Source organism: Haemaphysalis longicornis, unplaced genomic scaffold, assembly GCF_048455015.1.
Source record: "Haemaphysalis longicornis isolate Haplotype H1 unplaced genomic scaffold, Haemaphysalis longicornis Haplotype H1 scaffold_6, whole genome shotgun sequence".
Classification (NCBI taxonomy): Eukaryota; Metazoa; Arthropoda; class Arachnida; order Ixodida; family Ixodidae; genus Haemaphysalis; species Haemaphysalis longicornis.
The window spans coordinates 174,251,039-174,277,532 of NW_027526407.1; the positions used below are offsets into that span (position 1 = coordinate 174,251,039).

The 26,494-nt window shown below is 45.2% G+C and overlaps 2 protein-coding genes across 3 annotated transcripts in view; both read right to left on the minus strand.

Annotated features, from left to right (window-relative positions):
- Positions 1-1,068: 1,068 nt before the first annotated feature.
- Positions 1,069-26,494, minus strand: part of LOC144141277 (uncharacterized) — a 36,315-nt gene continuing 10,889 nt past the window's right edge. The window contains exons 2-6 of one of the 2 annotated variants that reach the window (XM_077672855.1): positions 24,607-24,755; positions 19,040-19,104; positions 16,498-16,587; positions 9,615-9,760; positions 1,069-2,210 (exon numbers count right to left, since the gene is read on the minus strand). In XM_077672855.1, the coding sequence (XP_077528981.1) occupies positions 9,618-9,760; positions 16,498-16,587; positions 19,040-19,104; positions 24,607-24,755 (447 nt within the window). In that variant the 3' untranslated portion in view covers positions 1,069-2,210; positions 9,615-9,617. The remainder of the gene's footprint in view (positions 2,211-9,614; positions 9,761-16,497; positions 16,588-19,039; positions 19,105-24,606; positions 24,756-26,494) is intronic. The other variant, XM_077672856.1, reaches the window with a different exon arrangement.
- Positions 6,217-6,630, minus strand: LOC144143377 (uncharacterized). Its single transcript, XM_077675142.1, has one exon. The coding sequence runs from the start codon at positions 6,628-6,630 to the stop codon at positions 6,217-6,219; it is 414 nt and encodes a 137-aa protein (XP_077531268.1).

The following is a 26,494-nucleotide window of genomic DNA, read 5'->3' on the forward strand; positions in this document are numbered from 1 at the left end:
GGGCCCGTGCTGGTGCGCACTGTGGCCTGCTGCTACTACAAATGACGGCACCGGCACTACGCCGCATTCTCTTCAAAGCGTGGGGAACCAGGACGCCACCCAGTATTCGCATGGAGGTCGATACTGCAACAACGCATAATCGTCTGGGGAACTGTGCCGATCGCCTTTTAGGCTCTGCCCGCTGTTGAGCGCTCTGCCATTTGGGAACGCCTAGCGTGAGCTTGTTTCTTTCAATCAGAACAGCTATTACGAGTAAAAACGTCTTGAGCACCCAGACCACCTTAGTATATTTTTATTTTGTGCAAAATATTTTGTTTGTTCGCTTGAGTTAACCCACTTGTCTCAGGATTTCGCACTTTTGAATAGACGTGTGGCGGTTTGTAGAAGCCCGCTTGTTGTTATTGTCTTTCAAAAATTTTAATATGTAACATCACTACCAGAGACCACGACAAGAATGTTTACTTACACCCTGAAAAGATAGACTTTTGCCCAAGAGATTAGCATAAATATGTGGTGTCACCGACACACTCGAGTTCAATGATGCTGGCACCGATCTATATTTGAAGGATGCAGGATTAGCACGCGGTTTTAAGCCAAGCGATTAAAGTTCATGGATCAGTCGAGCGCTCAAAGCCTAGGAATTTATTAGGGGGGCGTAAAAAGTAGGTTTGCGAACTAACACCGAAGTGCGCAGAATTATGCTGAGATCACTGTAAAGCTACAAATAGTATTGTGGGCTTCTCTGTTTGTACATCTATATATTTACACATATTGAGCCATGGTTCAGCATGGGTGATTACGAAAATTGATATAGTAAAATACCCGTTGTCGAAAGAGTTGTGTTCCTTCAGTCCGGTTGGCAATTTTCCGTATCCACAGCGGGCAGGCATCATTTGCGTACCACTGTACCAGTAATGTAAATCAGACCTGTTTTCTAGACACCTGCGCCTGTCTATTTGTAGTGTTATTGTTATTTTCGGTTTAAAATTGATCGCTGTGTCATGTGCTTTTGGGAAAAAATATATAAGGTGCGTAATGTTCGAACTGTTTCATTTTCAGGCCGACAAATTTTGCTTGTATTCTTGTTGCACAAAAACATTTATTGCCCATACGTAGCAGACATACATTGTAGCCTCTAGACAAAAGACTTTGCATCTGCAATGGAATGCTGTTATTTCATTAGGCAATGCAAGTACAGCAAGGCAAAGGGCATCCCAAATTTCACACTTGGGAGTATTTATAATTTTTCTGTCATTGTCCCACAATCCACATATTCTTCAATGCCCTCCTTGAAATCTGGTTGCGGTGTGCGGATATTCATTGTATTTATGTGTTCTTTCTCAACTTGTGACCGGCGCTCCTCTCCCCTTTTCTTGAATGTGGATCAGTTCTTAAGAGGTAGACCTGGAAGTCCTAAAGTGAGTGTATCTAAATTATTAAAAAAAGTTCACTTCAGCTTTGAAGCACCGTTCATACCTCGAGCACGCCGATAGCAGCTTTTGTTTTCTGAAAAGTAATACAGGTCTTGGTGTCCACAAAAGCGAGCTCAATTCCTGTTTGCTCTAAACTCATTCAAGGTGGGTTTGTGTGGGATAACCTGAGTACACTTGTTAACATCAAGGTTCTGAGGAACCTTTTCTGAACTCATCAGGCTTTTAGAACCAATTCTTTGTACAACGGAGCTTCGCCCAAACAGCAGGGTAAATTCTGGACATAAAGGCTACTCCGACGAATCACATACATTCCACTGTGCTTTTTTTTTCATTGACTTTAAAAAGTTTGTTGCTTAAGCACTAAAATTACCCAATGCAAATTTACGTGCCCTATCTCACTGCCCATCTTATCTGTGAATAAAATTTTGCTTACTTTGTTTTTCTTTCTTTATTTCGCGTATATACCGCTTGAGTGGCAGTGCCCGCTACAGAGAACTTTCATTCATACTCTAAAACTGCGTGTCTGTATAAAAACAGTATCATGTATGGTAAATTGAAATTCATGTCTCTTATGGGCAGAAGGGGCTTTTGTGTGTATGTTTTTTTAACTTTCCTTTAATTCTTTTTGCAACACTGTAATCTATGTTCGGACATTTTTTCTATTACATTTGTACTAATGTTTTTTTTTACTTTGTTCAAACACTTGAATTTTGATTCTTGAACACTGTATTCCAGATGGTGTAGAACTACGAAGACCATAAGGTTCTTGCCTGGCTCCTGAAATAAAAGTTGAATATAATGTTACTAATAATAATTTTATTATCAGAAAAATATTGTATCAGAAGAATAAAGCTACTATAGGTTGATCATTTTTTCGTCAAATGGAATTTTTTTTAAATTGCAGCAGAAGAATTCGCCAAGAAAATTTTGGGAATTGGATATAATATGAGGTTCAACACGCCAACGTTACACAAGCAAAGAGGGGTGCCCTAGTGGAGGACGCCGGATTACTTTGACCGGCTGGGGATATCTAGCGTGTGGCAAAATCGCAAAGACACGGGATTTCTTGCTTTTCGCCTCGATTATAAAAGTGGCTGCCGCTGCCGCAAATCGAAACTGCGTCTTCGGGAAGCAGCACAATGCATTAGCTCCTGAGCCAGCGCGGCGGATGGCTTCGGACGTTTTATGATGTTAAGTGAGTACTAACACGATATAATCGTGTTTTTAATGTGCTATGGGTGCCTACCCACCCCAAAATCATACAATGTCACATTACACCATAAACTGGAGAGTAAATAACAATTTTAGCCTCGATGAGCTTTGTTTGTTCCGGTTTGGAGAAGCAAAACACCGGGGTGTCCGCAATGACAGGATGGCGCTCTTGAAGTTACTGTAATTGTGGCACCACAGCCGGTGTGAACGCACGTCTACACCGGCTGTGGATGAATGTCCACCTTGGGGATTTTGTAGCGTAGGCTGTACTGGGTGAGGTTGAGCAGTTTCTCGTGGGCCCTGAAGGGCCGCGCTCCGCCGAGGTGCATGGATTGGATTGGATTGAATTGGACTTAATTAGATTGAATTAAATGAGGGTGTATGGAATTGGATTGGAAATCCACTCCAATTGGAGTTCGGGTGTGTACAAAAATGGGTCTGCACATTCTCCGGTCTGCGCATTCCAGAGGAGTGCTGTCATAGCCGCGGCAGACGCACTGGCGGTGTGGCGTGCCCAGATGTGCGCTTGTGTTGAGCGGTAGCCAAGTCTGAAGATGCGCCGGAGCTGCATCATAGCCGTTTTGCGTTGGGTGGTTGTGGTTTGCGACAGGAAAAGGATAGGAAATTCACTGGGGATATTTCTAGCTTGGCAGGGAGCTCACCTGCATACAACCCGGTGCAGGGGAAGGGAATTAGAGGGGGAGTGGTAGGATAAAGAGAGAGAGAATGGTAGAAAGAGAGCTGTCAGTCCTAGAAAGCTGTCAGTCCCAGCACATCAGTGAATCACTGCACTCGGGGCTACAGCCGCTGCGAAAGGCCGATCGTCTCAAGGAAATGAAGCAGATAAGCGAAGACTTCTTGTTGAGTTGCCGCAGGCCCCATCGGGAAAAGAAGGTCCTCCATGCCGGCGCTGGGAAGGCCTCGACGCTGGAGCGCTGGCTGGAGCTCTGGTGTTGGCCCCGCGTGGTGGGGGCAGAAGCAGAGTAGGTGCTCGAGCGTCTCCAGTTCGGAACAGTCCGCACACGTAGGGGATTTCTTGCGCCCGTGTCGGTGCAGACGCTCCGCCGCATTTCAGAAGTTGAGCCGCATATGGAGAAGGAGGCAGCGGGCGTCCCTGCTGATGCGTGCGGGCAACGGTCTGGACGCCAGGCCACTTACGACCCGAGGGTCGGGGTGCATCGTCTGCACCATGCGGGCCAGGGCAGTGCGGGCCTCGTCGAACGCGGTGACGGCTTGGGAGACTGGGGTGCCCTCCTGGTGGGCTTCCCCGGCACCGGCGTCGGCGTGTTCGTTGCCCCGGATGCCACTGTGGCCCGGCAGCCAGTAGAGCCGCAGGTCGCAGCCTCTGGAGGCCACAGTGCGCAGTTTGGTTGCAAGGGAGCGCTCCTTGAAACCAATTTGCGCACTGGAAGGGAGCGCTCCTTGGTGGGTTGATCGGCCGCGTGCAGCCGCAGCAAGGCAGTCCTCGAGTTCGCGAGGATGACCGCTCGGGGGCGGTTATGGGGACCCCTCTCGAGGAGGAGGTCGGCGGCCAGGTGCAGCGCTGCCAGCTCCGCCCGTGTGTAGGAAGTGAGGAAGGGCAGGCGGCAGCTCCGGCTGGCTCCCAGCTCAGGCACCACGCACGCAGCCGCACCCTCGCACGTGCTGTGCTTGACGGAGCCGTCCGTGAAGAGATACAGGTAGTTGCTCAGCTCGTCCTGCAGCAGGGCGACCGCCTCGTGGCGGATGGCCTGGGGAAGTGTGGTCCGCTTGTTGCAGACCCCGCGGTGAGTCGTGGTGATCTGCACGGCCTCCCCGGTGTCTGGTGGTGGCGGCTCCAGACGGGGTCGGGTCGGAACCTCGATGCCCTCCTCGAAGATAGTGAGCAGCGCTCCCATGTGCGAGTTGGGCCGGCTACGCAACCTCTGCACGAGCGGAGCCCCGTCGAGTACGGTCAGCAAGCGCTGGATGTCCCGCAGCCCCGTCTTCAAGGCCGGCATCTTGATGGGCCAGGTGCCCGCCTCGGTGTAAGTGCCGGCCACCGGCACCATGGAAGGGAGGGCCAGGCAGAGGCGAATGGCGCGGCGTTGGTCGATCTCAAGCTTCTGCCAGCGTGGTGGTCCGAGGTGGGCGAGTGGAAGCACGTATGGCACAGCTGCGGAGATCATGCCGTGGAACACGCGCTGCGCCACTTGGTGTGAGCAGCCATTGCCTCGTGACAGAAGCTGCCACACCCCTTGAAGCACCCTTGCGCTACGTGCCCTGAGAGCCTTGACAGCTGGCAGCTGTGTGAGCCGGCAGTCAATGAGCGCCCCCAGGTACTTCACGGTCCGACGCCAGGGAAGAGGCCGCCCGTTGAGTGTAATGGGTGGTGTTGCCCGTCGAGCCCTACATCCTCCCGGGTGCAGCATAACAGCCTGCGTTTTGGCCTTCGAGAGCTGCAGGCCACAGTTCTCGAGGAAGACTGCAACTGCGCCCAGAGCCCCCTGGATGCACGCCTTGACTATGTGGCAGTCTTTGGTGGGGCCATGGGTCCAGAGTGCCACGTGGTCAGCGTGCACCACCACCTCAACTGGGTGTCGCAAGTCTGGGGGGATGCAATTGGGGAGAGAAGCCAGCACAAAGTTTAAAAGGAATGGACTCATCACGCTTCCCTGGGGCACTTCGGAAGGGAAATCTCGAGGACTGGTGGTCGCCCGGCTGACCTGCACCCGCAGGGTCCGGTCACACAGGAACGCCCGGATGTAGCCTCCTAGGCGCCCCACAACGCCCATACTGTCCAGGGCCTCCAGAATGGCCCCATGGGCAACCGTGTCGAATGCCGACCGCATGTCCAGCAGGAGCAGGAAGTCCATCTTCTTGTAGCGGTGGGCCTGTTCCAGAATGGAGATGACGTCCCCAAGGGAGTCAGCCGTGCAGCGGTGCCGGCTGAAGCCGCTTTGCTGCTCCCGGAAGACGCGGCTGTGGTCCAGGTCACTTAGTCACGTCCAGGTTCCCCAGTATCTGGTCCGTAACCCCATCCATAACAGCAGCGCTCCGCTGCTTGAGGCATAGATTCAGGGCGGCTTGCAGCTCACGGAGCGTGATGTTCGTGGACCAGAGGGACACCACTTTCTGGTCGTGTGGGGCGGCTGGCGCCGCATCGGGTGAGGCCGCAGGAACTGGAGGCGGATTTTGAGCGGCTTTAGCAAACTGGTCGGCGAACAGCTCTGCCAAGGCCCCTTCTATGATGCTGAGGGATATGGCGACCACATGCAATGGACGCCGGCTGGTAGTGGTAGGCCCCAGCAGAGCCTTAAGTATACGCCAGGCTCTGCCCGGGTCCTTGCGAGAGTCCATGGATGAACACAGCCACTCCCAGCCCTCCCTGCGACGCTGCCGTGCCCGTCAGCGGCATTTGGCTTGCGCCCGCCGGTACTTCGTCCAATCCTCTTGGCGCTTGCTTCGCAAAGCCTTCCTCTGTAGCTGGTTGCGGCGACCCCAAAGCCGAACCAGCTCCATGTCCGGGAGTGGCGTGCAGAGAGGTACCTCTCCCCGAACCGTTGCCTTGTCGGCACTTCAGGCTTAGTTCGATGCATGACTGCTGCGTCACCTAACCCTGCATCACCAGGGTTAGGTCGATGCATGACTGCTGGACCGTGCCACGGTGCCGACAAGGGCGGACGAAAGTAGTGCTGCCGGTGTTGGCCACGTGCAGTCCACTTGTGATGGCGGCGTCTAACGGCTCTCGTACCCTTCGGGTGGCTCCGTGACTCCCCCAGGCAGGGTGATGTGCGTTGAAGTCGCCGCACAGTACAGCGTCCGAGCCCAGGTTTGCGCACAGCTGGCACAGCGCCGCGGCGTGCCATGGTTTCTGCGGCCGGATGTAGACGCTGGCCACGGTAGTGTCCGTTGTGCCCATGCGTAATGTCATGGCAGCACACTCCATTGGGCCGTCAGCAACTGGGGCCAGGTCAACAGGACAACTATTGAGGGTGGCGCGCACATCGACCACTTCCCGCGACATTCCCGTTGGGTGGGTGGCGTAACTAGAGCAGTTAATCTGCTGGACTGCACGGACTGGACCGGACTAGACTGCATTGGATTGGATTGAATCGCTGAACTTTAGCTCACGGTACGTATATCCTTGCATAGCCGAGATAAGCCACTGATAATTTCTTTCCCCTAAATTTGTTCGATGTCCGGTCAGTTGGACCTCTGTCAGAAAAATGCGGCCCGATACACTAGGGGTAGTAACGCACTCCAACATCAGCCAGCATCATCGCTACGTCATCGGAGCCCGGACCTCGACAGTTTGGGACGAGGCACATGGCGCGAATGTCAACACCTCCGCCTGATACGGACGCCGAAAGAGTGTCTGTACTAAGCTTTCTCGAGCATGGGATGATTAAACTTGATATTTTTACGGTAACGTGAAGTACGACGTGTAGCCAAGCGGTACAAGAGGTATCCACACAGTGTATTTGCAATCCCGAGAGCACCGCGCAGGCAAGGCACAAGATCCCTTCTACATCTACGTCTAGCTCGTTTTGCATGTCTGAGTTCGCTACCGTCATCTTCTTTCGGCTAGTACCTGGCACATGTCCCAATGTGGTACATAGGCTATGCACGAAATCTTCCTCTGCTTAGCCTCTTCAGCTAAGACAGTGTAGAATAACCCTCGCGGCGGAAAGCACCGTCTCCGCGCTAATTATAGCGGCGCGGGTCCAGGACCGTTGTACGGTTTCAGGCGGCCTACGTGAACAATGTCTGTTGTTGAACGGTGAGAAGTTGGCGATGGCATGACCGGTGTTATTTTGTACGTGACATCGGTTACTTGTCGGATAACATGGTAAGGACAAGAATCGGAAAGAGGAGTTTTTCAGAAAGTCCCACGCGGCGCGACGGTGACCACTTGAGGAAAAGTGATCCTGGTGGAAAGTAAAGGGTTCGGTGTCGGGAGTCGCAGCATGCCTTTTGGGAGACTTGTGATGAGAGGAAGTAAGAGCGCGCAACTTGGCGAGCCTGGTCAGCAAGAGCGATGCAGCTTCGGCATACTCAGTTGTGGGCTGAGAATGCGGCAAAATGGTGTCAAGCGGTAAAGATGGCTCGCGGCCGTAGAGCAAGTAGAATGGGGACGAGCGCGCAGTGTCGTGACCGGATGAATTGTATGCGAACCTGACGTAAGCTAACGCCACGTCCCATTCGCGAAGGCTGGTGGAGACGTACATAGACAAAATGTCTAAGCGTCCGGTTGAGCCTCTCCGCGAGGCGGTTGGTCTGCGGATGGTAAGCAGTTGTGAACTTGTGTTGTGTTTCGGACACACGAAGAAGGTCCTCAACAACTCGGGACAAGAAATAGCGGCCTCGATCAGTAAGAAGCTGGCGAGGTGCTCCATAATGAAGAATTACATCGCCTAAAAGGAAGTCGGCAACGTCGGATGTGCAGCTGGTGGGAAGAGCACGGGTAATGGCGTAGCGCGTCGCGTAATCGGTGGCGACTGCTATCCACTTGTTGCCCGAGGTAGACACCAGAAATGGACTGAGGAGATCGACCCCAACACGATAAAAGGGCTCAGTGGAGATGTGTAACGGTTGTAGGAGACCTGGTGGTGACGCGGTAGGCTTCTTGCGTGGTTGGCATAGGTCACACGTGGCTACATAACGTTGGACAGAACGGTAAGTCCGGGCCAACAAAATCTGTGACGCACACTGTCGTACGTGAGGGAGACACCCCGGTGACCAGCCGTAGGTAGGTCGTGAAATTGTTTCAGGATGTCTAAACGGAGGTTGGTCAGGGGCAACAAGGAGGAGCTCAGGGCCATCTGGATGGAAATTCTGGCGGTTAAGTATGTCGTCCTGGTGTCGAAACAGATGCGTGGTAAGTGCAGGGGGGCCGATAGTGAGACTGTCGATGATGGATTTCAAAGAGGGATCGCGACGGTGCTCATCACCGATTAGAAATAATCCCAAAATGGACAACAAGCAGGAATATATATCAGCAATATAAATATGTTATATGAGCGATTCTTCTTAAAACTTCATTAGCGGGAACTGAAAGCGCAAAATAGACAGACAAAGAAAGGAGACAATCTGGACAAGCGCTCGTCCTATTGTCTCCTTTCTGTGTCTGTGTAATTTGCGCTTTCAGTTCCCATTATGCATCACCAACACGCCCAAACCATGTCCCCTCTGGATTTCACTAGAGATATCTTCATGTACTAAGAAAGCTCTTCCCACGATAATTCAGCTTTGAAATTTTGTGGCAATACTCGTTTAACACAAACAATAATTTAGCTAAGTAAACCAGCAAATTGAGTTGAACTTTGTGTAAGAGCATTTATTCCGAATAGTACAACACTGCTCAGTGAAAATATTGTCGACGTGCGACATAGAAGTTTGTGTTAACAGGGGTGTGAAATCTAACTGAGAGCATGAAATAAAACAAATTCAAATGCATGACTAAACTGCGAAGGAAGTGAATCAATTTCGAGAATAATAAAGTAGTACTTCAAAACAAAACTTTTGCTTTGTGCTTCAAACAAAGTTTCACTGATTAAAAGCAGTAATCAGAAAAACTTGTTTTTATGACGTGTTTGGGGGCTAAAACGGTGTGAAAGTTGCGTTCTTTGAACTAAACCCCTTTTAAAATATTTAACACCCGCATATCACGAAGGGAAGCAATTTTTAAGCATTAACATTTACTTTTGTGTATGATCGGTGTGGAAACAATATATTTGCATGAATAGTTTCACAAATATTAGTTTAACCGGAATTTACGAAGTAAAAACTTACCTCCAGTGGGGCGAAAATGAAATTTTATCTTCCCGCTTGATACATAAGGAAAACTATTGGCGCGACAAGTTACGAGGTTCATTGAAGTGTTTAAAGCAAAAGTAAAATATGAGGAAGTATAAAAAAAACTAGGTAGCCGTAGTAGATTTTTCTCAAACATTAACCTATAATACAACTTGTCATTTTTTCAGCCCTCGTGAATGAGCACACACTTACTTCTTATATTCGGCATACATCTGTGAAGAGTTGTCTTTTCCATCCATAGCAAGGATATCGATAAAATGCCCATCGGCAGCCAAGAGGTATCCAGCCTCTGATGCCTTCGTGCTTTACCCTAAGGTCGCACCAGTGCTTTCCCAGTTCTGTGTGTGAGGCGTCAAAAAACCATAATGGAGTCACATGTTACTGGTTAGGTGTAAAAACGTAAGTATAAAACTTTTTTCCCTGAAGGTTTTAGGATTCACAGTATTGCCGGTTGCCACGCCTACTGTGCCTGAATGCCAACCGGAAATATCATCGGTCGACCGATTTTGCATAAACGGCTTGTCAACAATAGGCAAAGAAGACTGAGCCTAAATAACGACAACTACATTTGACACAAGGTAGCATCCCATTGACGAGCGGCCATCATGCTTGCAGGAACGGTGGTACTTTAGCGAGCACTGACCGCTTCTCCCTCGAGTATTGCGCAAATGGCCGGGCTGTCACGCCGCCTTTTTTTCGGTATTCCTACATGACGTCGTACGCATGACGCGCAATTTCGCATGTACCAGAACTATATTTAGGAGGTTTTTGTTCCCGATGTGCTAATTTTTACCCTTACAGCAATGATATTTTTATATCGAGCGAAAATTGTTTCTGTATGCGTTCTGTAAACGTTAGTGCTACACAAAGTTACAAACAATTGGGCTGATATATCAAGTACATCAAATTTAGAGGCACCGCACCTAAGCAGAGCGTTGTATGGGCTGAATTGGTGATTCATTTTAACAATACAGTGCCACAGAAACAAAAACTTAAGCTGGGGCACTTAGGACGAGCTGCGCTATATAGTTAGGATACCAACACAATTATATAGCTCGCAAGGCAAACATTTTTTTATTTGGAGGGGAACAACGCTTTTATAGGCTTCCCAAAAAAAATATATACCCAGAGCCCGGCGACAAAACTAAATATGATGCTGCAAGTAATATAGATTTATAGGCCCTTTGAAGAATGACACCTTAAGGTTCCTCGCCAATACCATCTTAATGCCTTGCATAAGAATGGCCTTTTTTTATAGCCTCAGTTCTGGGAATACTAAAAAATTATGACGTTTTTATTGCAAACATCCCCGAGGAAGACTTACTCAACAAACGTGCAGTGCCGGTTTCGGTTTACAAAGCTCTACCAGACATTTTGTGTAGTGTTTGCAATTGACGACACCAGTGCCGCAAGGGCTAGCAGTTTTATTCAGGTGGGATGCTCCAGCGGTGATAACGATTGGGGTTCTACTTGTCGACATGGAGGGAACTGGCTACTAAAGCTGTTCTGGATGGTCGACATAAACATTGTCGTGCCGGCCATGTCAGTTCAGAGAAATCTGTATAATTGCAGCGAAAGAGCACTATTGTAATTGCCGCTAGATAAGGTTTCGAAGTATTGATACTGTTTTTTTTTCTATTTTTCTGTGCAATTTTCATATTATTGGTCAGATTGCATCACGTTACAATTGTTTACACCGCGACAGTTCATCAGAGCCGCCTTTTTATATTTTTGCGTTTTAGTGGGTCAACTCTAGTACATTAGGCTTCTCTCCACTGCCTTGTGGCTGCGGGCGACTGATGTCATCCGAACGTCAATCAACGATACCGCGTGGAGCAGAATTGCTAATGCCGAAGGATGGGGAAGACGCCGTTGTGCTACATCTTCGGCAGTGTGGTCAACCAACGAACCGGTTAAAGTTAGCGGCGAAACCGTAGACGCGCAATCTCGCAACACTGATAAACACGAAAATGGCTGCCACAGCTGACACGCCTTCCTCCGTGGAGGTACTCTGATACCTTATCTAGTGACACAACTAGGGCTTCAACAGAGGACTTCCCTGGCTCCATTGTTGAGTGTGGATAACAGAATGGCTGGAATAGAGCGCCACTTAAAATAATAGCCCCTGTAAGAACCCGCAAATGTGTCAAAATATTAGTTTAAAATTGTGCAACCGATAGGTCTGTATTGTGTGCACCACCAGTAAAACCTTCTGGTAATGTAGGCGATTAAGAGACAATGATTACATAGAGTCCAGCGATTAAATCTGTACAAGAATCTAGGCTTCGAAGGCAGCATGTCCATTCCTCATACGAAAAAATTGGCCGCGTATCTGCTCCTTTCGTTGCAAATGTCGTCACAAGACGATAGTCTTTGTCGAAATTTGCCAGGGAAATGCCCCCCTTTTTTTCCCGCTCACCTTTTTTGCTATTCCTTTACCGTCGCGCTCATCCCAAGGTAAACACACCAAAGGTTTGCGCAAGGCGATTTGAATTTACCGCGTTCCACTGCTACAGGCCGGGTTCCTTGATGCCAGCGCTGCAGTACGGCGGAGACGCGCGTGAACGGAGGTGGCCGACTGCAAGGTTTATAGAACCGCGTGGTCGTGCTCCACGTGCGTTCCAAGCAGAACGCGGAACCTAGCTAGTAGAACCTTTCGTTGCTGTTGCCACGCGACTTTTCATATGCCGCCAGGAGGCGGCGGTTTTCTTCAGTAGATGTAGAATATTATTTTTTATAGAAAAACCAAGCATTCATGAACATTTTAATAACGGAACATTGTAAATTTTCTTTGTGTACTAATTTCCTGTCTCATATTTGCGTAATGTCTTGTTCTTGTTCAACAAAGTTGAGAAGTATGAACATATAAGCAAGGCTTAGATTTTTATTTATTTTATTTATTTATTTATTCATGAATACTGCAATCCCTACTAGAGATTTTCGCAGAGTGGATTACATGAGTTACATGAATGCTCAATATGCAAAAAAAACAAATTTTCAAAGCAAGCAGATAAAAAAACACACAGAAACAAAAGTACGCACAAAGCAACTCAAAATATACAAATAATTCCAACGTTTGTGGGGACAGAGACACTTTTTGTAGAGCATTATTTAGCACCTCTTGGTCTGCGGGACAGCATATTCCGTTATAAAGTACACAGCCATCAGCGTAGAGTTTTATTTTAACCGGGATGCCATCAACAATATCATTAATAAAAATGAGAAAAAAGACTGGTCCTAGAACGGAGCCCTGGGGAACGCCAGAGTCAGCAAGCTGTCTATTCGAGCAGCAATCAGCAAAGACAACAAATTGTTCACGTTTTGTTAGATGTGCAGAAATCCAGTTAACTACTTCAGAATCATTGATTATTTTACCTATCTTATATAGCAAGTTAGTGTGGGATACCTTGTCAAAGGCTTTCAAAAAGTTCATAAAATAACGTCGGTCTCTGTCCTATTATTGATTGATTTGGCAGAGTCTTTTATTGTTTCAACGAACTGAGTGCTGGTTGAGTAAGTATTTCTAAAACCATGCTGGCATTTTGTCAGATCGTTAAAGTTGTCCAGAAATTCGCAAATGTGATTGTAAATGACATGTTCCAGAATCTTGAATACGGTATATGTTAATGAAATTGGACGATAGTTTTTAACGAACTTCTTATTTCCAGTCTTATGAACTGGTTCAACTCTAGCAGTTCCCCAGTCTCGTGGTATTTCTCCTTCTTGTAATTACTTGGAAAAAAGGACCTGAAGATATTTTGACACCCACTCAGCGTACCTTTTCAAGAAGCTATTCGGTATATCATCAGGCCCTGATGATTTTTTTGACATCAAGCCTTAGGAGAAAATTAACTATACCACCTTCAGTAACAATGACATTAGACACCGGTGGTAGGGATGCATAAAACACAGGTGATATACCATTATCTTGGTTGAACACCGATTTAAAATGGTCGTTAAAGGCAAGGAAAATTTTTGAACTATCATGAGTAAGGCAGCCATCAACTTCAAATGTATCACATTCAGTGGAGTGCGGAGAAATTGAACGCCAAAATTTCCCGAGAGACGTGGTTATGAAGCTTGGTAAGGATTCACCCTGATAGCCCTCTTTATCAGCAGCTGCTTGGTCTTTAATTTGTAAAAAAAGATTCGATATTTCTTGCTTTATAAATAATGTTCTGTTGTTTGTTAACCTTTTCTTTAAGCGCTTTAATCGCCTTTTCGATTGCAATGTCTCCCTCGAAATTCATGGGTTCTTACCTTTACATTTTTTTGAAATCTTGGGTACAAAACACTCGATACATTCATTCACAATCTGTTTAAATCTGTCCCAAAGGTGGTGTACACCACAAGTGCTATTTCGGAAATCATCAAAATTAAAGGAAAGCAGGTCAATTATAAACACATCATCAGCAAGAGAGAAGTTCGGAAATGACAAAATTGTACTATTATTGTTTATATAGCTATTAGCTAGGGTAAGCAACATGGCCCTGTGGTCTGAAATTCCCGGAACTACTTCGCAGTAACTTTTGGCACTAATGGATTCACTCACTGGAAAGAGATCTAGTACTGATTTGCAATTTTCTTGAATTCTAGTGAAGTCTGTTACAATTTGAAATAAATCAAAAGTGAACGCAATGTTAAGCATTGCTTCTCCCAAGTGATCATTCTGATTATTTAGCGAGAAATTCGGCCAGTCTATATTCGGCAAGGTAAAATCTCCAGCGAAAATAACTTTGTCACCAGGTTTTATATTCGAATGTAGATACTGCATTAACGATTCCAACATGTCAATAGACGTATTAGGGGGTCTAAACATGATGGCTATTACATATTTAACCTGATCGTGTTACGCTTTGCAGAATCTGCACTCAACGTCAGTCAAGTCAGGCATTCTCACTATACGCAAACGTTTTTTTAAAAAGAATGCATACACCGCCTCCTTTATTGCCTCGGTCTTTTCGAATTACAGTATATCCGGAAGGGACGAATTCACTGTCGTATATTGATTCATGTAGCAAAGTCTCAGTGAAAACTGTGATGCCGGCATCGTGTACTAGTAATATACTTTCGATTTCCGTAGCTTTATTGATTACGCTCCTGCCGTTGATGTTTGTTATTTTTAATGACTGATTTTTAGTGTTATGTTGTCATGCAGTTTTCTTATTCAGCCTAAACCGTGTCGCCTTTTCCTCGTTCAAACCAAGAAGTACACCGCCTACGCTTAATTTGACGAGCCTTTTCCTCGTTCAAACCAAAAAGTACACCACCTACGCTTAACTTGACGAAGAGTAGTAAGACCTTAGCACCTTTTTATTTTTCTTGAGCTGCACTCCTCCATAACTGTTCGCGGATTTCCCGAGTTCTCTTCGAAAAGTCATCAGAGAGAGAAAAATCGGTGTCCTTTAGTTGAGGAGAAGCTTTCAGTAGCGCTATTTTTTCACGGTAGTCGATGAAGTTTAGGATAACGGGTCGAGGTTTCTCAGACGTTTTTATGCGGGTGGCATTTGGCTGTGAGTATATAAGACTATTGCGCAGTAAGCATTTCACTTTGGCCTGGTGGCTGAATCGAATTACAGACAGACAGACGGACAGACAGACAGACATACAGACAGAACAAAATTTCTGGGTTTAGGTAGCCACAGAAAGACTGTAGTCTTTAAAACTCAGGGCCGTAACGTGGCCACGTGAGTATATGTTCGCGGGTTTCCTCTGAATATTATCATAATCTTTTCATGTTTATGAGGTGTCACTGTTTCAGTTACAGTGACCGCGGGGTTTTGCCATTCGCCATTGCCAGCCATATACATTGGCTGTGAGTTTTGTAGTACCATAATTCTTCCCTATGTATGCAGCCGAGTCAACAGTGCCTTTATTATTGCGATCCTGGCACTCCACACAAGTTTCTATTCCTTAGGTCACAACCCAACCGATAAGTTCATCTCTATTCAGCCTGAAGCGTATTCCTGTGGTTGACCCCTGTGGTTATTCAAAGAAAGCAGTGATGGGGTATAAATAATGAGAAAAACAAGAAGTTGCAGTGTACGGAGTAAGAGATCGTTTCGCACTCCGAATTCCCCTTGTTGAAATACTGTTCACCAGAAAAGTTGCCGTAATTTCGTTTTTCACGTGAACAGGTTATTTTTTAAAGAGGTTACCTGATGAACATAACTTGAAATTTGGGAATTGACTGAACAGTTTGCAACTCTTCATTAGTGGGTCATTCGTCTTAGCGTCCCAGACCTATGTAGTTTAAAATTTGTAGTCAGATTGTCTGCAATACACGGCGGGAAAACTCAACCGGGTAAATAATGTTTTCGTAGTTCTATGTGACGAGAGTCGGGTTGGTATGTTGCCATAAAACGAAACATTTTACAATCATCCAGCTTTGCCCTCTGCTAGCCTAGAAACCAGTCTTCTTCACTAAAAGTTAGGTGTCTGCTCTGTTTGCCTCCCTTTAAAATTAAAAAGATATGTTCTGCGTATACCGTGGAATAAGTAATGGTTGTATAGAACGGCTTCATTAAACAGCAAAAAACAATCTTGATACATCGGCATCTCTACGGGATCACTACAGTATCACCCCTGTGCACTACCAGTGTGCTATCTCCGCACGTTTCCAGTGTCACACTGGAAGGGTTTTTTTTTATTTTCTTGCGATGTGTACTCATTTGCTCGATTGGCTAGGAATCGGCAATATTTTTCGGGGTATTGTGCTTGCTTCAGAAAATTCAGAAAACAGGGAATCGTAAATTAAGATGTTCTCGAAGAGTAACATAAAACTGGTCACCCAAAACCTATGGGACCCTACGTAAACAGGTGCATTTTAAAATGCATATTCCAAGATATGCTTATAAAACTTGTACTTGCTTACATCTTAACAATGATTATACTGAAAAGCTGAAAATTAGTTCTCGCACGTTGCTTAGGCGTAGGCACATTTTAAAGCCTCTTTGGGCGAACATAGGAGCAATTCTAAAGCGGTGTTCTTCGCAAACAAATGAAAGGAATGTTTGCTGGCCCTGTAGCTCTTGTTTTAAATATTAAAAATATTACGTTTTACAATTGTACTTGCCTTCAAGTGACTCGACATAAAATACAGCACAGTTGGTGCTGGGGTTTGTATAAATCATCCTTTCCACACTGATATCCTGAGGTATACCCGCTGTAAGTGTAACAGAGTGGCATGATAATCACCAGGTGATTGAATTTGACCCCAAAAAAAAGTCGAAGACATTTCTGGAATTTGAAAACTGAATTCGCTTTCCTCCGGAAATAGCCGTTTTCCGAAGTGTGAATTTTAGTGAAAAAATCACCAAAATCGAAACAGAACATTGCAAAGAGAATATGGTAACATTACTCCTGGTATCAAAAGCACATGACCCAAATGAAAATTCAAAACAATGTATTGACCAAAACGAAACCATTGAATTCCGCTGAGCTTTATTCGGACGCAAATGTTTGCAGCACGTTATTGTAGGTAATTTTACTTCGAAAATTGGGAGAGTTTACGTTCCTTACTGTTTGCGGTATACTGTTTGACATCGAGGCACCGTAGCTGCGATGTGGCATGATGGCTGCTGCCATTCTGTCAATATTAATTTTCGGTTTGACATAGAGCGGCACTTGTGTGCGCGCACCCTGGCCAGCTGCGAAGGCCGAGCAAAACTTTCAGGCGCAGTACACGCGGATAAAAACTGCATGGTAATCGTCAAATCACGGGTGACATTTAACTGACTTCACGGCAATTAGTTGATGCAGCCACCTTAAACGGCGCATGATAATTTTTTTTCAGCCTTTATAAAAAATTTACCGTCTTATCACCCGGATAAACGATAGATAAAGTTTTCATTTGAGCCAGTCTACACAGTGCAAAAAAAATCAAGAGCTTGACAAATTTACTCCAGTGTCTCTAAAAATTTCAAGCAGCAATTGCAAGCTGCGCCATTTTCTTGCATCTGCTCGCACGAGGTGGCACCTTTTTCGAATGCTTCGCCTGGATATGAAGCTATGCCTGCGTGAGGCGGAGCAATGTGATGTAGTATTCTTGTGGGCAGCCATACTCACTTGACGTGGCAACTACTCCTCCTCTAAATAATAAAACATTTTGCCACCAAATACAAATTGATTTAAGAGAGATGCTCACAATGAATTGGCGCAGCTTGCGGTACTCGTGCAAGGCGGGAGATACAGCCAAGCTGGCCGCCATTCTTCGTTCATCGGATACCCGTCGGTTGGAGCTCACATAGATTTCCGCAATTGCTGTTGAATGTTCTGCATGACTGGCAGGCCCGGCGTAATGGTCGAAATATTGTCGCATCATGGCGGCGATGGGAGCAGTCTCTGTTGATTTTACCCCAGCGGCAAAAGCGCTTCCGCTCACTTACTAGCCAGAGTTACTGGTAATTATTAGCAATGGCTCTGGCTAGACAGTGAGCGGAAGCGGTTTGGCCGGTTGGGTAAAAAAAATCAAGAAAGACTGGTGCCATCCAGTAAAGCAATCCTCACTGCTGTCGTTTCGCAACTGCAACGGATCAGTCTGTATTCAATTGACCCAAGTGGCCAAAGTGCTTCCGGTCACTGACTAGCCAACTACACTTTCAATACTTAACAGTGACTGTGGCTAGTTAGTGAGCGGAAGCGGGTGGTCCGGTTCAGTGAAATACGACTGCTCCCATCGCCACCAAGATGCGACACTAATTAGACCATTGCCGAGGCCCGGACCGTCTTGTCGGCAGGCTTTACACCTCATCGAAGTGAACCTTGTTAGTACGTGCTAGAGCCCACGGCAATCGGCTTCGTTAACGCAGCGTATTCATCGCCAACTGTGTGCCTGTGCTGCCCATTACAGGCGCGAACGCTTGTTAACTGGGAAGTACACCAAGCGTGAAATCACCTCACGACGGCAGAACAGAGTGTTCTCGAATGTCGAGCTGGGCGACACCGGGTGCTACTCGCAATGCGCAAGGTCACGTGCACTCGCTTTTTTTATTGTTAGACTTTTGCGATCCCCAAACGGGGGCGCAAGCCCACGTGCAAGCCTAGAAGACACCGGGAGCGTATCACGAGGCGAACGCTCACGTGAGCTTGCCTGGGCTGACCGCTCGGCAGAATTAAAAGGATAAGCAGCTCTGCCGTTACAAGGCGACGGTTGAGATCAATTAAAATAGCACCTTTGTGGGTTCTGGATACCTCTGAATCTCTACTCTATGTTAAATATATTCGAAGTTGTAGACACAAATGCAAATTTACACTTTTTCCCGTGTGAAGGAGTCAGTGTTTGTACTAAAAAAAGGCAAGAAAGCAAAGCACCGTACAGTTCTTGAGCTACGACCACAAATTAAGGGCACTTTGTGTATCGTTATGCAGGATGGGATGCCATAGAGTGCTAAAATGAGGTCCTCAATGTATTTGGCATATAAATATTACACACAAAAATATATAACGTTTATTTTTTGACAAGTGCTTGCTTACTTTACATGGACTGAAAGTTTTATGTAATTGAAAATCCCGATAGCATTTTGATAGTAAAACGTATTTTGTACTTTTAGTTAAATTAAATGCTGTTTTTCCACTGGTCAAAGCCATGGTTTAAAAAAGGTTCATAAGTTACTCACATGTTTTTCTCACAACCATTGTTGTGGGATTTACAGAACTGCCGTACATTTGCTGAACGTAGAAGCTGTAAACAAGGGTATTTATTGCAAGTATAATATACAGTACTTATTCGAAGTATAATATTGTAAAACGTTATACAAATGAGCTGTTTTCAATCAATAAAGCATATAGCGACCACTCAAATAGGTTTGTTCAGTGGCACCCCTCGACATTCATTAACTCGCGGATATAATATGTTTAATGTGTTATTACTTTTTAGTGTATTTTGTTCAAGTGGCATACCTTTGACTGTTGAGTGGCCAGCACAAAAATTGGAAAGGTTAAGTTGAACTTCCGCATGCGTATAACAGGTAAACCTATTACTGAATGAAAACGAATGTTCCAAATGAGCAAAAGCATTAAAACACTCAAAATATAGTATAGTATAACGTTTCGAGTTAGCTAACATTCTAACAAATTTTCAGTTTTTTATACCGAGTGCGCAAAGCGGAGGTTGCACCTCAGCGCCACGCGCCAATTGTTTTGGTTGCAACGTGTTGCAGAAAATGAGTCGGCATACATTGGTAGGTTTTCAGGAGTGCCGCCACACAAAAAAGAAGCCCTCAGCAGTATCTTGGCACACAGCACACAGTAAGAGCTACATAGTCAACTCAAATAAAAAGAAAATATTTTTTTCTCCTTTGCAGAGTTGAAACAAAAATAAAAGCATGATTATTGGCGATACTTCCTGTACAATCTGAACGAAAACTGTAATGGCTACCACATTTGTACTGCAATTGCGTTTGCGCTGGCTGGTTTACACGATATGTTTGGGCGTTGAGCTACACTGGTAAAAAGGCCTGAAAAACATGTGTCGCCACTTCAAGCCAGCATCAGGACAAAAGCTTCGTCTATATTTCGTTACGTCCTGTGTCGCAATTATTAATACCGTACTTCGAAAATATCTCCTACTATTTCTCCACTTCCTAAATAGTGTTTCTCTACTCATACTTATCACTTTATCCTAGTTCCCACCTTGATCCCTAAGCTATCCACCGTTTGATGCTTACCATCATCATCCTTATTTTAACTACCATAGTTGTCATCACCGTCATCAAACTATTAAGGATAATTGTTGGTATCAAACAGGCCCAGCCCAAGCCGGCAGATTCATGGTTGGTTGCAGTTAGGTGTGCAGAGTTTAGCCTGAATACTGCCCTATGCTGGTCAGATTTTTTAGTGTTGGTGAAGTGCTGTCTGTGTTGAAGCCCGCTTTTCTACAACGATTAAATTTTTGCTGTAGCCATTTTGGTTTCCCGAATCTTTCCAAAAGTTGTGACTGGAATATATTCGGATAGATTTGCATTATTATCAAAAAGGTACCGGCTATTAACCACAAAATTTGTGTCTAAGTAAACGTTCTTGCAGAATAAATGCTGCTAAATTATTTCTACAAAAAAAGTTTCAGTTTTTAGGTTGATAACTATTTTTTCAATCAGACACCTATTGTTGGTAACAGAATGAATGTTAGCACATTTGGTCCAGCATATTTTTTATTTAAACAAATACCACTGTGCTGGATATGTAATGTCAACAATTCTTTATCAAGAACCAGGGGAGTTGCCGATGAGACGGGAGGTATTCAATACCAAGCAGCTGTAGATTTTGAAGAAAAGATTCGAATGATCAAACATTCAATTACACTAGCTTGAGGACCCCATCGAATAGCAAAAACGAATCCATGACGATTTGTCATCTGCGCTTGTCGACATTCCCCAATAAATTCATATATTTTGACAACACTCCGATTTTATGCCACCAAGTTTGTCAGACTTGGAAGTGATACACATTTCAGCTGTCTATGAAACCAACGGCATTTTGAACTGTCCTGGGCACTTGGTAAAACGTTTCTAGAGTCTTGCCAGCTTCTGGAAACCTGAGGATGTCATTTTAACGCCTCAGAACTTCCACAAATACAATGCAGGATACAACCGTCAGCAAACAATGCATTTAGAGCAGCGGGGTAAAGTTGAAGCTAGTAGTGCGCTTTGCGCACGCTGAACTGGCATGTAAAGTTCCCCATCACGCCCACGAATAGGGTCCTGGTGATCAGGCAGAAACCGCCCCTGAAGCCATCGTCCGGACAAACAAGTACAAAGATTACTTGCGAATACTTCAGCCCTACAGGGATTTGTTTTCAGTTAAAAGAATATAAATGCGGTATACACGTTTCACCGTACACGGTGTTCAGTGAGGTGACTAGAAGCTTGGAAAAGAGCACTTGCAAGCTTTGAAAGGTATGACACTGCCTCTCTACGCTCAAAGATTTCTACAAATAGTTTACCACAGACACCTCCTATATACAGGTTTACTTTGTTTGTTAACTTTTCACAGTGAGATAAAAAACCCTTTCTTATATTAGGATGATCATATTACGTATATTTTTGAGTAAAGCAGAAAAAGTAAAGTATGGTACTTAGCACGGTGATTCTCTTAACCCATAGGACGTGGAAACACTGAATGACTCGGACAGCTTGCTGGAGCTATCAAGACCGCTTTTTCCTAGATGCAGTCGCCCCGTGCTGACATCACAGAAATAAGGCGCTTCACCATCAACCACCGTCAGAGTCATTTGTCCTTCCACAACGTAACAATATATCTCCTATTGTCTTGCTCTACAGCTACGCATTCGTTGGCTATTTCAGATATCATAGACCAGTGAAGCACTTCTTAAATTCACTACCTTGAAATAAGCTCTAGATAGTTGTAATGATACACACTGCCTGCGCCTGCATCAATTCGATGTCACTGCCATCAAGCAGCAGTCCACTACATTTTGAATGCGAACTGCCTATCCGGGAAATCGCAACCCTAACACCGGCCGAGTATGCTAAAGACAAAGCGCCTTTGTTTGGTGATGGAGAACGACCAAGCCACCAATAATGTTTCGACCCAGAACCTAGCGACATCATATGCACACCTGAAAAAACTCGTAGTCCCGGTACATTTATTTTAGCGCTGAACACGCTTGACTCTGTCACAAAAAAACAGCATTCCGAACACAAGTAAATTTATTGAGCTGGGAGACAAACTTATCTTTTTGGCATACTGAAACACTTTGGTGACCACATCCCAGAGGCGTCACCCAAATAGTCGTCCTCATTGCGACGAACCTGGTACCATATGAAGACGTCTCTGAGAGCCTCTATGTTCGCTTAGATGGTGTAAGTGGGAAGGCGTTGCGGATTCCTTAGTGGCACCTATTCGGACTTGTGAACTGCCCGATTCCAGGTGCGTTGGGTGAAAATATTTTCAGTACGCAAACGCCCACCGAGTTTATCTCCCTTTGCACACGGTTCGCATTCTCTTCATTCACTTAGCAGGGGTCCTAGGGTGTTGTGCTGAGCTTTGATGTAGAGAAATTGGCTTCAAATCCGATGTACGCTCTCTTTGCTTGAGAACTTCCAAATCGAAGGGGCACGTCCACAGGCACAGTTCCCTGAACGTATGATTTTTAATGCACGATTTGTCAGATACCCGCTGTTCACAATGCTTTGTTTGTCTGCTTAGTGAGCCTTAATCTTCTTGGTGTTCATGTACGCGATTTTCCTGCCGTCTTTGCTTTTGTGCTAACGGCACGTGAAAAATGGAGAAATCCGCTCTTCACAAATTCTGAGTTTTTCTATTACAGGGAAGCCCGGCTTTCAAACCAAAAGCGAAGTAGTCCTGTCGTATTCTTTCATACCTTTTATAAACAATATCTGCAGCTACCCTAACTGTCACTGGTACGAAAGTGTGCACACCACACCTGCCAGATACATGCCCAATATCGCTGAACCTAGACACTCGTACAAGCAACAGAAATGAATGTCATGGGCCTTGTCGGGTTGCGAACAAACAATACGTGTATTTCTCTTGCTTAGGGTATCTGAAGCGTTATGCCAAACAGCCGCTTTTCCGAGGAAGGCTTTCCCAGGCGCTTATACAATCTCCGTCAACCAACAACTACTGCAAGACAGAGCCCCCGGGGACTTACCCACCCGCACCAGCGGCATCTGCCGGTAACTTGGTGTGATGGGTGCTAGACCACCAAACAAAAATTCAGCGCCTCTTTTGAAAGCAAACATAAATATAAAAGGAGTGGTGAAGGCTGAAATAACCAGTCGAAACACGTTTTCACGCAATCTCGTTCGTTTTATGCATATATGTTAAACTTATAAAATTTTATTTCAATTTATTTACTGAGTAATAATACTTCCGTCTACTATGCCAATCTGCTGCACGTGAAAGACGACGATAATTTTGACACCTGAGTAATCCTGCAGAATGCGGAAGGAGCCAAGTGAATTTATCTCTTCCATACAGGGGACGAGGAGCTAGTACACGCCTCGAAATACAACTTTCTTTTCAATTTGTATATCGGTTTAATGCTAACTGACTGATGCTGCCTAAAGAGAGGATCCTGGGAAAGAATTTAGTACCCGTTTTTTTCCCAAGTTCACGGAATTCACAATGGCCAAAGTCGCTCTGACAGTATGAATTCGTTGCATCTGAAACCTTACACTTTAAATGAGTTCTTTTGCGGGAAATTGTTCAAAAAAATTACTGTTTCCATCCGAGCCCGAGTCACTGTTACACAAGCGAGAAATTGTTGTAACCCGTTTTGTTTATTCGATGTTCAGACTGTATCTTTTGTGCAGCAGGAGGTGTTTTTTTGTTGTAAATGACGCACCCGTTTTTCTTCTTGAAGGTGGGCGATGCATAATGATTTGTAGTGATAAAGACATTACCCGTCTTTTCATTCCTCTACGCTGGTGTAGTTTGACCAAGAACAATCTCGACCTGCATCGACTTTTGTAGAAAAGGTTCTGCCCATTCAACAATTCTTGCAGACAAACCTGCGTCAATGTTTTAAGTGATAAGAAATTTACGCGGGAATCATTTCACCACTGTTCATTTCTTTATTTTGTTTAGAGGCACAAGTTTTTTTTCAAGAAACTCCACGCTATGTGCCATGAAAAGAAGCACGACTAAGCGACGTAAGAAAGTTCTTGCCCAGATGCATCTTGGTTCCACACAGCATCAATAAGTATGCGCAGAAACAATGCATTGTTACGTTTGTTCACACCTATTTTCTTTTGAATGTTTACGCACATTGACAGCACTTCAGGTACATACCTAATCATTTAAACTACACAGTTGACCACCTCGGAAAAGAGCAAATGCATAGGTTTTAACAAAGTACGCCTACTACTTTGTGCCCAATTTGTAGGATAATTTTCGTTCGTAATTTACGCATACATAAAACAGGAGAAAGGGCAGGAATAGATTTTTCTCCACACCCATACAAAAAATGAGGGTGGTTGTAGAGAATTTCGAATCTCAAATTGGAATATAAATAAATCCCACTGGAACCCAATGGGAAAACAGGACCTACAGATGTTGTCTGCGTAAACAAGTAGCCACAATCCTTTGAAGGATTAAGGTCGGGTGCTTGTTATCGCATTTTTTAAGAAAGATTTTTCTCTCTCTTTTTAGGACAATTGGCTACCAATTATACTATATTATAAAATATTTTGACACTTACTCCTGCTCGAAGATCGTCCTGTTAACGAACGTACGATAAAAGGCAACGCCTTCTCTTGTAGCGTTATGCACATTGTCACGAGTGCACATTGACTGACCAGATGATATTGATGTAGCATAAAACCATATTCTAGCTCCTGGAGTCATGAACTGAAAAAGAACACATCAAAAATACGGTAGAAGCTCTGTATTTCAGATATTTAAAAAGTGATAAAGAGCGAATTATTCAATTGACAAATTATTGAGTGAAGCCCAGAAACACTACACCCACGCACTACACCAATGCGCACCATTACTTTCAAAGGAATGGGTAATGCGAATTTTTTTTTCGGCTAACAAGTGTTCAGGAACTGCGAAAATTTATGCAGAAAAAAAAGTGCTGGATGGAGAAGTGTAGTAGCACTATTTTTCAAGGTCGGCGAGGGCTTCCACATCTTCTCTTGTTGTGTTACAGGATAAAGTAAACCTTTTCTGGGAAACTGGTTAAGTTCTCGAACATCTTAAGCAAACTCACATCTTCCGTAATGCTAGACCCAAGGAGCCTGTTCTCAGCTCAACTCCCATGCCAAACATTCGCCCTATCGCGCTCCCTCGTGTTTTCTGCATGCCTATAAAACGGCTCATCAATAACCGTATCATATTCATTACCTGGACCATGTCCATTCATACTTCCAACTTAAGCAGACTGCTTGCGACGAAACCTCAGCACTCACTATAGCCTCTGGATTTTGCGTCGAGAGATCAATCGCTCCCAACAAAACACGTCTACTCCCGACCTGATCCCCGAAGTTTGCCTATGCAAGACGTTTGATCACTTCAACCAATCCACAGTACTAGAGGATCTGGCGCGTGCCTACCCGAGCCTCCAGACTGCAATCTGGATCCGGAATTTTCAAAACGCTCGGCGAATGCAAAGTAAAAGTTCTCACGAAGGCTGGCTCCTCGCACATACTGCCTTTACTGTGGGGTACCTCCGGTTCCATACTTTCCCCGATTTTTTTTAAAACCTGGCATGACAAGGGTAGCTAGAAAACTCGAACACGATTCTGCTGCAAGCTACACAATATATGCAGACGACATAACCATAGGAACTAAATCAGCCGACTGTTCATGCCCCGACGACATAAAAACAAAATTTCTAGCCACAGAAAATCCCCTTAAATGCTCCTTGGCCACTATTGGTCACACCTTACCCGTTCAAAACCAAACTGCTTACCGGTGTTTGGCCACAAACCCTCTCTGCGCTGTTTTTTCTGACACTTCCCGTCGGCATTCCCATAACTGATAGTTTCCAACCAATACGGTTACTCGGAATTCCAATCGTACACACGAAAAGCCCCTCAATATAAGTACAGCAACCTAAAGCTAAATATAAAGTAATTCAACAATTCTATCCATGGCCTCTCCAACAAATTTGGTGGAGCAAGCGAGAAGTCGACCCAAACATAAGCACACACTGTCGCTGTTATTACCATAGCTTACGGAATACAATCCTACCACCTTACAAAATGCACATGACGAAACTTCAAAACCTGCACGAAGCCACCCTTCGCACCATCAGTGCGCTACCAAAACATATTTGATAGAAAACCCGCAAAATGCCACTTTCCCTCCACCTTAGAAAATATATTCCAAAAGCAGGTAAATCAATCCCTCCATAAATGCTCACAAACTAATCAAAGTGTATCCTTCATCGCCTGGGAAAATCTCAAACCTCTACAACCCCACGACATCCGAACGCCTCTGGCACCCTGGAGCCGCCCTTTTGTCAAGAGCTCTAGGGCCACCGATTCGTACCGTGTAACGCCCTCCCACTCCACCCTGCCTGCATCAAGGCCCTCTAGAACCGTAAAATCCCACAAGAAATCAATATTTGCACAGCCACATGC